The 12,291-nt window shown below is 33.4% G+C and overlaps 1 protein-coding gene across 3 annotated transcripts in view; it reads left to right on the top strand.

Annotated features, from left to right (window-relative positions):
* The window catches only part of LOC126882069 (uncharacterized), a 550,590-nt gene that overhangs the window by 52,821 nt on the left and 485,478 nt on the right, over positions 1–12,291 (top strand). The window contains exon 1 of one of the 3 annotated variants that reach the window (XM_050646895.1): positions 734–1,014. The exons of the other annotated variants lie outside the window; for them this stretch is intronic. Within the exon in view, the coding sequence (XP_050502852.1) occupies positions 795–1,014 (220 nt within the window). The 5' untranslated portion in view covers positions 734–794. Of the gene's footprint in view, positions 1–733; positions 1,015–12,291 lie in introns of those variants that run through there. 3 annotated transcript variants of the gene reach the window in all.

The raw sequence follows: 12,291 nt of genomic DNA on the forward strand, positions 1-12,291 counted from the left end.
CATTAGAATATCTTTTTTCTCCCTTTGACACACGTACATTCCCACTTGATTTTTTTTTTGAGTGAATTTGATGGCCTTGGCCGAGCCAATTAGCCAGACATTTTGTTATTTTAAAAACAAACACATTTGATTTTTCAATCAGAGGATTTTTTTCTGTATTTCTAACTCTAAATGCATAACAAATTTATAGATATATAATACAGATTTATTTTTGTAAATTTACGCTCTAATTATTCAAAATACAGAATTGGCGCAAAAATTGGTGTAATTTCAAGACGAATCTATTCATGTAAATTTTTATTTCATTTGAGTGACATTATATTTTCTACAAGATGTGTACGGTGTCCTTTCCGCTTACTTTAAGGTAGTGTATTCTTTTGTAAATCTTCATTTATCTTTTTTATTTATCAGTTGATTTTTTTATAACAATTCTAATTAACTTTGATTTAAAACCATTTATCTTCTTTTGAGCTTTTTGGATGCATGCTCTATTTAAACTGATCTTTTACTATTTACATTTTAAAACTTTACCTTTTTGGTTTTTCAAAACTATTTTTAAAATATTTAACTAGGTGCTATGTGTATGATCTAACCTCTATATTCTATAACCATTCTATATTCTGTAACCATTCTATATTCGTTGGTATGATGTAGTATGAAACAATTGAGGATATGGCAACGGTGTCAGGCCATTCCAAAGTGACGTCAGTTGACAGCGCAGATATTTGTAAACAAAGTAGATTCGGTACGCGGCGTAGGGTGCAGACAACAACTATCGTTTATTTTAAGTAAGAATGCCAGCATTTTGTTCAGTTATAAAGTGTTCCAGTAGAGCTGAAAGAGATAAAGTCAGTTTCTTTAGAATACCTGCAGCATTTAAAAATCGAGGACCTAGTTTAATAAAGGAACTGTCAAAAGAACGACGAGAGTTGTGGATCAAAGCTCTAAAAAGGGGCCCTTTGTCCGAAGGTTTCTTGAAGAATGCGAGAATATGTTCCAGGCATTTTATAAATGGTAAGGATACAAAATTGTTCTAAATAAATCTACGACAGATTTTCTGATTATACCAGTTTTTTACATCCCCTGTGAAGGTGTCATAAGTAAAACGAGAAAAAGATACTGAAAACACATAAACAACAACGAAAACTTTAACTTTCAAGCTACAAGCCACAATAGGGCTCTTCATTCAGTCATTTGTTTGGAGCTTATGTCATATGTCGTATAATCCCTGTATATCATATTAATATAAAGCCGGACTCAAACGACAAATGACTCATGAACTTGGCGAATAATCGTCACTTGCGTATACGCTGTGAGTTCGTACGTAGAGGGGATATTTACAAATTCGCAAGCGCCAGTAGTGACAAGTCTGTGAACGTTTACTGGAAATTTGACATAAATGCCAAAGTGATTAATTTAAAATTAAAAACATTAATTATAAAAAATATTAGTTGGTCAAAGCTGTAGTATATATTTTTACCTTAAATGTACTTACGTTTTAAATACTGAATTTAAGTTTTTTTAATGTTCCGTAATATGTAATTATAAATTAATCTATTAATCTTAGCGCCATCTACACGATAATTGTGAAAGTATCCGAAGTAAGAAATTCATATTTCCTCAACAGAATGTCAAAATGATCAGCAAAATCTTAAAAAAATTGATTACAATTTAATTACTTTTTTGCATTGTAAATATTAAGCGATAACAATTAAATAATAAATTTAAAAATTACCGGTGAAAGTTGAATTAGTAATCCGCTAGGAGCGACACCAGCGAAGCTCAGAGCATATACTTGCCTTGTTGTCTGAGTGGGTTACTCGTACAATTATTTGTCACTTGTTCCCACTCGTTCATCTTCCATCTGTTGTTGGTAAAAATGACCCGAGTCAAAGGGATCAAGATTATTTGCACGCTTGTGAAATACATACTTGTCTATACTTGCAGAGGCGGTCAAACGAAATGTAAAAATAATTGGCATTTACTGCGTCTATTCATTTAGACCAGTGCATTTAACACACTGGAATAAATCGATTTTAAAATACACCACCTAGAGACTTGCTAGTTTGTGCATTGTATTCAGGATGATGTCAGGAAAAAGTCTACAGTAGAAAAATGAGTGGAAATGCATAATTAATAATTGCATTTTGAAGTGCATAACATGCATCCAAAAGTTCATAAACATGTCAAGATAAGCATATTAAGGGCCAACTTTTGTTGCTCGGGGGTTTTGGGATCGCTGAACATGACTACGCCATTAGAACCTACTCCCGGAGAACCTGGTGCCCAGGGTCACTACTAAGACACGTCATCTGGAAGTTCGAGGGCTGTCAGCGCTAAATTAATACATTCAGTTTACTTGGAGATTTATGGAGTCGCTGAACACGAATATGCCATCAGAACCGACCCCTGGAGCACCTGGTGCCCAGTGTCACTGCTATAGCACGTCATCTTCTGGAGTTTCTAGGCTTTTCGGCCTTAAATTGATGCAAACAGATTACTCTGATTTTTTTTGGGTTGCTGAAAATGAATACGCTACCAGAACTGATACCCAGAACACCTTGTCTCTAGGCTCACATCATCTTCTAGAGTTTCAAGTGATTTTGACACTGTATTAATGCAAACAGATTACACGGGGGTTTTTGATGTTGCTGAACACGAATACTCCATCAGAACCGACCTCCGACCACCTGGTACACAAGATCACTGCTAAGGCATGTTATCTTCTGGAGTTTGGAGGGTTTTTTTAACTCCTCGTAACTCCAGATGACGTGCCTTAGCAGTGATTCTGGACACCAGGTGCTCCGATGGTCAGTTCTGATGGCGTAGGTATTCGTCCTCAGCGACCCCAAAAAGTCCTGAGTAACAAAATTCTGTTTATTACACTGATCTTGACATGTTTATGCACTTTTGGATGTATATTATGTACTTTAAAATGCAACTATGCATTCCCACCCATTTTTCAATAATTGTAGACTTTTTTCCTGGCATCATCCTGAACACAATGAAAAAAGTTGTAACTTTCTATTAGGTGCTGTATTTAAAAATCGAATTATTTTTTTCTAAATACCCTGGTCTATTTATTAGTAATCACACCACTGATTCATTTGTCAAGGTTTTTTAGCCAAATGTTTACACTCGCGTACTTGTAAATTGTACATGTCATGTTAGCGCCGTGCTTCCCATTGCAATCACAAACTTGTATACTTTCCAAGTAGGTGAATAATTTTGTACTTGCGAAGTACACGAGTCGTTTGAGTCTGGCTTTACACACAGATTATACAGCATAATATGATAGAAGCTCGAAACAAATGACAATCGATGAAAAGCCCTATTCCAAATTCTTGTGCTTCCAAGCAGGGTTGCCGGGTCAGTTTTTACTTTTTCAGTGGTTTTGCTTCCAAAAAATCAGTAGATTCTTTTTAGGCCATGTAAATATAGTAAAACCTGTGTTAACGGTCACCTGTCAAAATCTGCCACCTGTACTAACGGCCAGTTTCAAAATTCTCCAAACCAATTACATATTGGGACCGTGAAAGTTCGGAAAAGCGACACCTGGTTTCATAGCTCAGCAACATTTTTAGCACTTTTAATTATATTATATATATATACAAGCTGTACGCTCCCGAGGAAGCTGAAGCTGTTTTCACTTGAAGATCCTTTTTGTGGGGGATCATCCCATTCTGACTTTGGTTTTACAATTGCTGGTGTGACTTCGCTGTTTCCACTACCTTTCTCCATTCTTCTCTCTCTCTGATTTTGCTTCCTATATTTCTAATTTCCATACTTCTTAAGTCTTCTTCCACTTGTTGTCTCCATCTGAGTTTAGGCCTGCCTCTGGTTCTTGTACCTGGTGGTATCCATTCGGTTATAACTCTTAACGGATTGTTCTTCTCTCTTCTCATTATGTGTCCATACCATCTAATTCTCTGTGCTTTTGTTGCTCTTACTATGTTCTCTTGACCCATCCATTCTTGTATTTCGTGGTTCATCCATTGCCTTGCATCCTCTTCGTTTTCCCTCTTTGGTCCCAGAATTTTTCTCATAATTTTTCTCTCAAAAACTTTCAGCTTCTCTTCTTCTCTTGCTGTTAATGTGAATGTCTCCAAAGCATATAGTACTATTGGTCTTATGGTCGTTTTGTAGATTTTCATTTTTGTATTTCGGCTTATCTTCTTATCTTTGAAAATTTTTTTATTTCTGTAGAATGCTTTGTTTCCTGCTTGAATTCTTCTTTTCATATCTACACTTTCATTTCTTCTGTTGACTAATACTCCCAAATATTTGAATGTTTCAACCTCTTCGAAGCTGTGTGCGTCTATTGTCATTTCTGTCAGTTGCGTCTTCTTTTTTTTACTTACATTCATGTATTTTGTTTTATTTTCATTTATTTCCAGTCCTCTTAGTTTGGATTCGTTTTCTATTTCTTGAAAGGTTTTCTTTAATGCCTTTTTATCTGTTGCTACTATGGTTATATCGTCCGCATATCCAATTATTTGTACTGTATTTTTATTTATAGTTCCTGCGTTTGACAACTTTTTTATTATCTTATCTAATGATAGAATAAATAGTACAGTTGAGAGCGCATCTCCTTGTCTTACTCCATTTTTAATTTTTATTTATATTGGCCAATTATATTAGTCCTGGTTGCTGGATACGCAAAATTAAATTCCGACAGAAGGCGCTCAAAATTTCAAAGATGGACGATAACTCTAGGAAAACAATTCATTTTGTCATTTGATCTCACAGTTCTAAAACGTTAAATCAAAATCATTTACAGGAGTGTTTTGTCAAAGTAACCACTAAGTTTTGCTGCTAAGATATCTAATAAGTTAAAGACGACTCAAAATTATGTTTCATCTGTATGCATTCATTAAAATTTGATGCTAACTACTGATTTGTTTTTACCTTTTTTTCATAAAAAAATCTGGCCCCCCGATAATCACACAGCGTTTTAAAAATTATTAATCTATCTTAGAATTTCTAATTTTATTTTTAATTTAATTAATAGGTACACTACAATTTATTTTACACCAACAGATAGCAATTTTTAATTAAATAAAAACTGCAAACAAGTAGGTGAATTTATTTTATAATAATTGTGTTCTGGAAATTACGAGGTGGTCGGAATATTTTGCATAACAATGTACATTCTATGTACAGAATATATACTACATTTTATTTATTTATTTACTTTTGCAGTCGCTTAAACAATAAAAAATACTACGTTTAATACAAACGTTAAATTAACAAATTGTGTGATTTGGCATTGATTAATTTAGGTCATTACGTAGAGTATAATAGGAATGAATACTGAGGAACACTGCAATAGTTTTTTTAAGTCGAAATTATTGTTAATTACAACATAAACTGACCGCAAATATTTACACAAATTAATGGCAAAGTCAATGTTTTCCTAGAGTTGATGCTTTTCAAATTCGCCACCAGGCGTCGCCCATTTTGCGGTTCCTCGCCAATAATTTGTCAAGGCCATAGCCCAAAAAAAGTTATAAGAAGAAAAAGTAAGATTGAGGTTAGAATAGAATAGAAATATGCTTTATTGTCACTGAAAATTATACAAATTTTATGGACAAAGCTTAACATAAAGTCAGAAAAAATAATTTATTTATTTATTTATTCACGGGCAAGCCCTATTCAGATATAAATGTTACAGTGTTCTAAATTATCATAATATAACATAACAAAGTGGTTTGAGAAAAAATAATTCTATGAGTAGTACAGTTACAAAAAAGAAAAAAAAATAAGATAACATATAGGTCAGTACAATTACAAACAAAAGATAACACATAAATCATTTCAGAAATGTTTCAAGGTATAATGGTTTTGAGTTATCTAATACATACAGGTCATGTAACACTAATCACAATACAAAAGCTCTGGCCGAAAGTATTAAAAAGTTAGGGAAGAAATATGATTTTTAAAGCGGGAAACTGATATATTAAAAATTTCGAGGTTATTTAATGAGTTAGCTAATCGAAGAGTTCTAGGAATAAATGTATTGTAAGAATAATTGAATCTATGAAAAGAAACATAAAAGGTTTGCACCTGCGTAGTCAAATGACTGGGGACAAATAGAGATATTTTGGAGAGAAGCTCGGGGCAGTTGCACAGCCCATTGATAATTTTAAATAAAAGTATTAAGTCTCTTTGTTTTCTGCGTACCTCAAGAGGAGGTAAGTTCAGTAAGCGCTCTAATGCAGAATAGTCGTAGTATACATGCATCTTAGTGGCAGTATATCTCAGAAAATTGTGTTGGACAGCCTCAAGTTTCAGTTTGTGAGTGTAGTAATAGGGGACCAAATTGTGGAACAGTAATCAAAATGAGATGTAACCATGGAGAAATAAAGGGATTTAATAGCTGATATGTTAGTAAAGTCTCTGGTGGTTCTCTTTATAAAGCCAAGCATCTTCATAGACTTCTGTATTGTACTGAAAATGTGTGATTTATAGCTAAGGGCGGAGTCAAGGATCACACCTAGATCCTTCGTTTCAGAGGCAGAATGTAAGGTCAGATTATTTATATGTACTATATTCAAAGATGATTGGATGATGAGTTCGATGAAAACGAAGAATATGGCATTTGGATGCATTCAAACACATACCATTTTGCATACACCAGTTAGATAGGCGATCAATATCACCTTGTAGGTAGACTAAGTGAATCAGCCTCACATGTGATTATTTTAAAACATTTTAAATCATTAGCGAATAACAAAGTTTCACTTACATGGAAACAGGGTATTAGATCATTGATAAATATATTAAACAACAGAGGCCCCAAGTGTGATCCTTGTGGCACACCTGAGGTAACAGAGATGGTATGAGAATAGTAATGATTAACCCTGACAATTTGCGATCTTTGCGTAAGATAGCTCTTGAGCCACTTCAATATAAGGCCATCAACTCCGTATAAATAAAGTTTATGAATCAAGAGCTCATAATTAACTTTGTCGAAAGCTTTGGAAAAGTCAGTATACACAGAGTCAACTTGTAAACTCCTCTCAAGAGCATCTGTCAAAAAATCAACATATCGCTCACTGGATGCAATAGTGGCACATCTCCCATTTTTTTCTCTTTTGAGTTTTAATACTTAAAATACCTAGCTTTTGAAGCTCTACCTTCTAAAAATACTGGCATATACATAGCTCTCTCATTCCCCGGTAGATAGCGCAAATGACGTTATTGACTTTCGCGCATTTTTGCCACATCTGAGGAGCAACACCGGCTCAACAGTTTAGTACGTCGACAACCCTCTACAAGTGCACAAGGTGAGAGCGTGCAATAGTGGCATATTGATTTAGTTGGGTAAGTTTTAACAATTATCATAATTTTATTGTGACAATAATGGCACTTTTAAAAGTGCCGCTATTGCATGTGTATATTTATATTAATAAAGATTTATTTGTGAAGCATCTTCAATAATTGTGCCATTAATGCTAATATTTTTAGAGACTTACTGTTTACAAAGTAGAAATTTATAAATTGTGCCACTATTGACAATGAAATTTAAATAACTTTTAGCAAAATTTTAGTAACTTTGTTTTAGTAATTACTATTTAATACATTCATTTTGCATAATATCTTATTTCCTACTGTAAACAAAATCACACCTCAAAGCCAAACAGGGTCGTACTTTTTTAAACACCAATAAAGTAAAATGTTTCTCTTATTTTAGTGATAACCGCAAGGTATGTTTACTTTTAATGAATATTTTCTTTTTGGATACTAGAAGTTCACTACACACTATAAAACTTATAAAAAATAACATGACCCAGTAAATAACAGTAACTATGTATGTATAACACACCAATATGCTACAATTTGAATTTAATCAAACTGAAAAGTTTGGACCTGTAAAGTGAGACAGTCTCGTTTAAGGCGATAAATCATAGTTAATAGTCTCTTGACAAATATTACAGAAAGCGAATACATACCAACACGTGCCTTTGTTATGTTTATACATAGTTGGGAATTTGCTGAATGAATAAACAAGTTTGTTTTTTGAATTTTGTAAGGTTGCATCAGTATTTTTTTTAGTTAATACATCAAAGATGGATTCTTATTCAAGAGGTGCAAAACTGTTGGACGCTGTAGGTATCAAATTATTGAGATCTGTCGATGCCGACGATAAAAATATTTGGAAGATTGCACCACTCGTTTCAGAGCCAAGTGATGTCGAGAATAAAAATAAAAATTCTTGTGAGGGTGCTATTGAATTTGAACAAGAGACCCTCCACGTTGAAACATTAGAAAACAAGTCATTTGAAAAAACTAGCGATGTTCAGTTACAAACTGCTGTAATAATGGAAATAGAAAATATTTTGGTGGAAGAAGTTGAAGGAATAAAAGATTTGCACACATCTAAAAAAGAAAATTCAATAGAAAACCCAATTTTTTCTTTGGTAAATGAAAACACCCCTTTCGAAGAAGATGAAGGTGCCGGTTTTTCAGATGACTCTATTGCAGATCCAAACTATGAAGACGACACAAACACATCTTCAAGCAGCGACGAAAATGTACCAATAGGAGTTTTAAAAGAAAAAAATGTGGAAGAAGAACCTGAGCCGAAGAAGAAAAGTAGGAAGAGAAAAAGGATGCCTGAAAATTGGAAGAGAAACCAAGCCAAAACTTTAAGAAATAGCGGCAAGCCATATAAGACACTTAATAAAGGTCAACAAATAGCGGCCAGAGAAATTAAACCACCATGTGGAGAACATTGCAGATTTAAGTGTGCGACTAAATTTTCTATGGAAGAAAGAGAACAGCTATTTAGCAAATACTGGGGTTTGAGCAATATCGAGAAGCAAAGAGCATTTATTTCGACACTAATGCAAGAAGTTATGAAAACTGAGACCAGCTTAAATAAAAAACGAACAAATAACAATGCATTCTATTTTCTAAAAAATAATCATAAAATTCGAGTATGTAAGATATTTTTTGTATCTACTTTGGGAGTAACAAGCCGTTGCATTAGAAGTGTAATAAGTGGAAGAAGAGAAGGCAGTTTCGAAGAAAAAAGAGGAAGACATGGAAAGCAAAAAAATAAGTCTGGCGCCAAGATTGATATTCGTGCCCATATTGAATCAATTCCGAAGATCGAAAGTCACTATACAAGAGCACATTCTGAAAAACAGTATATTGAAGGAGGAAAAACGATTACAGATTTATACCGAGACTATAAGAATTTGTGCCTAGCCGAGAACAAACAATTTGCCAGTCCTAAGTACATACAGGGATGTATTTAATTATGAATACAACTTGGCATTCTTTGTTCCTAAGAAGGACCAATGCCAAAAGTGCGTTGCTTTTGAAAATGCGGATGAAGAAGAAAAGAAAGCGATGGAAATTGACTACTTATCACACCAACACGAAAAAAAATTAAGCAGGGCAGAGAAGCAAGCGGACAAGGATAAAATATCTGAATCTTATAAGGTTGCTTGTTTTGACTTAGAAGCTACATTACCAATTCCAAAAGGTGATGTGTCCACGTTTTATTATAAGTCCAAACTTTCTATGTACAATTTTACAGTTTGCGACCTGGCGAGTAAAGGGCAGGGCTCGGTTTATTGTTTTATGTGGCATGAGGGACAGGGAAAACGTGGACCTAATGAAATAGGGTCATGTCTCTTAAAATATCTGCAACGAAAATCCGAAGAATACGAGGGAAATAATTTGGAAATTGTATTTTATTCAGACAATTGTTCGGGACAGCAGAAAAACAAATTTGTACTAGCAGCTTACTTTTATGCATTAGCCAATTACAGTAAAATAAAATCAATTACTCATAAGTACCTGGTTTCTGGACATACTCAAAATGAGGGAGACAATGTCCACTCCCTCATAGAAAAAAATATAAAAAGGGGTCTTAGATCAGGGCCAATTTCAACACCAGATCAGTACGTAACATTAGTGCAAACGGCAAGGAAAACCGGAGAACCCTTTAAAGTAGTGGAAATGAGTTACGATGACTTTTTTGATATAAAAAATTTAACTTTGCAAACCTCCTTTAATTTTACTAAAGACTCTTTAAATGATACTGTGAAGTTTAGTGAAGCATGCGTGTTTAAAGTTGAAAGAGATAATTTGGATCAATTTTACTATAAGACATCATTCGGTCAGTCTGAATATAGAGCTGTTAGTATTAAACCAAGAAAAAATCTGCGAACAAACAACACTGCCTCTCTGAATTTTAGAAACATAAAATTAGAATGTGCTTACAAAGCGCCTCTAGAGATACCCAAAAGAAAATATGAAGACCTAATCGAATTATTGCGGACCAATGCTATTAAAAAGTGCCATGCACATTTTTACAACAGTCTCAAACCCTGTAAAGAATAATAATCAACCGCAACAAACTTTGCGTTGTTGTGTTGAGATTTTTCCTATTTAAACAGAACAAGAATGCACTATTTTTATATTGTGTTTGTTTTATTACCTTTTTTGCAAACTATAATTTTAATGTATTGTCGCACACTTAAAAGCTGTAACAGTGTGTTCAAAATAAGTTAAAAACATATTTTAAAGGGTTGATTTAGTTGTTATACAAAAATATTTTTAGGTAGTATTTTTCTTTTATGGTATAGTTGTAGCTTTTTGTTTTTTATTTACTATACTAATAGAAACTTATGCAGTCATTTTTTTCAAAATATTTAGGTTTTTTATTGTTAGAGTTTGTTTCTTTTCATTTTTCTAGAAATAGTGTATTATTACAGAAACAAGTAATATTTTGTAATATTTTGTCGAATAAAAATCCCAATAAAAGCATTTTTTATTTATTTTTATATTCTTCGTCTTCAATTTGTTACTTATTTTAATAACTATTTTAAAGAAAATATAAATGGCAATAATGGCACATTTTCAATAATTTAAATTTTTTTCTTAAAAATAAAAACAAAAAAAATAATTTTTTATCATTTTATATGTAATTTTTTATAAATAACAAGATATGAGAAAAATATTTACAACTGACATAAAAATATTCACGAAAATCTCAATTTACTATTTTTAAATTACAAAACTTTAATTTCCCACAAAGTCTAATTTATTAGATGTGCCATTATTGCATCCAGTGAGCGATATATGAGACCCAATTCTGCTGATTTTTTTGATGTACATCCAAATTGTTGGGCCCCTGTAATTGGCGAGCAGTCATAAATAATCGGAAATAATGCTCTCAAAAACTTTAGGAATAGCACTAAGAATAGAAATGGGACGATAATTACCTATATCCGATTTTCGACCTGATTTATATATTGGAGTGACATAGGAGTTTATCCAGTAGTCTGGAAATTCCCCTGTTAATACAGACTTATTACATATATATAAAAAAGTGGGCGCGATAGAATGAAGCTGAATGTTTTAAGGAAAGTAGGAGGAATTTCATCAGGACCAGTACCTTTGTTGGTATTAAGTTCAGAGAGTTTTTCGTAGATTTTTGAAATTTCAATGTGATCATTAGACACATTAACCAAAGGTGAAATCTGGGTTACATGCGGATGTAAGGATTGGTTTGTATAGACGAAAGAGAATTGGTTAGCAAAAAGATTAGCAATGCCAATTCCATTGAAGGCAGTACAATCTCCAAGAGTCATTTTATTAGGTATAGCGTTATTTTCCCTTTTATTACTTACAAATTTCCAAAAGGATTTAACGTTATTAATAATAGAATGCTCGGAGCGTTGAGCGTAATCGGCATAACACTCTCTTGATAAAAATTTACATCTAGTTCTTAAGTTACTAAATCCTGCAAACTTTCTGGACACCTTGTGCTCTTGTATATCTTGTGCGCCGATTTCTTCTCGTGAAGCAACTTCTTCAGCTCAGAGGAGTGCCAGCATGGATATTTCTTATCACAGATTTTTTTAGCGGAACAAAACGATCGATGATGGAATAAAAAATGTCGTAAAATACAGAAACCATGTCAGAAAGCTCTTTTCCTTGAAGTGCACCATCCCAATTAATTGCTTCGAGGGAAGAACGAATTGCTGCATAGTCAGCATGAACAAAGTCATAATAATACTCTTCACCAGATGAATGATCATTTGTGATTTTGAGTGGCAAACTGCATTCAAGCGGAGGATGATATGTGTCCACTGGAATTAAAGTGTCGATAGCCTTCAATACATCAATACCCAATGGAGATAAACTGAGATCAAGCGTAACTCCTCTATCATTGGTTATTTCGTTGGTCTGGAAGAGATTGAAAAAGCACAGATATTGGATATAGTTTCAATAGAATCAGCTTCGGATTGTGTAGCTGTAGGCTGAGGA

The sequence above is a fragment of the Diabrotica virgifera genome, chromosome 3 (assembly GCF_917563875.1).
Source record: "Diabrotica virgifera virgifera chromosome 3, PGI_DIABVI_V3a".
NCBI classification, from domain to species: Eukaryota; Metazoa; Arthropoda; class Insecta; order Coleoptera; family Chrysomelidae; genus Diabrotica; species Diabrotica virgifera.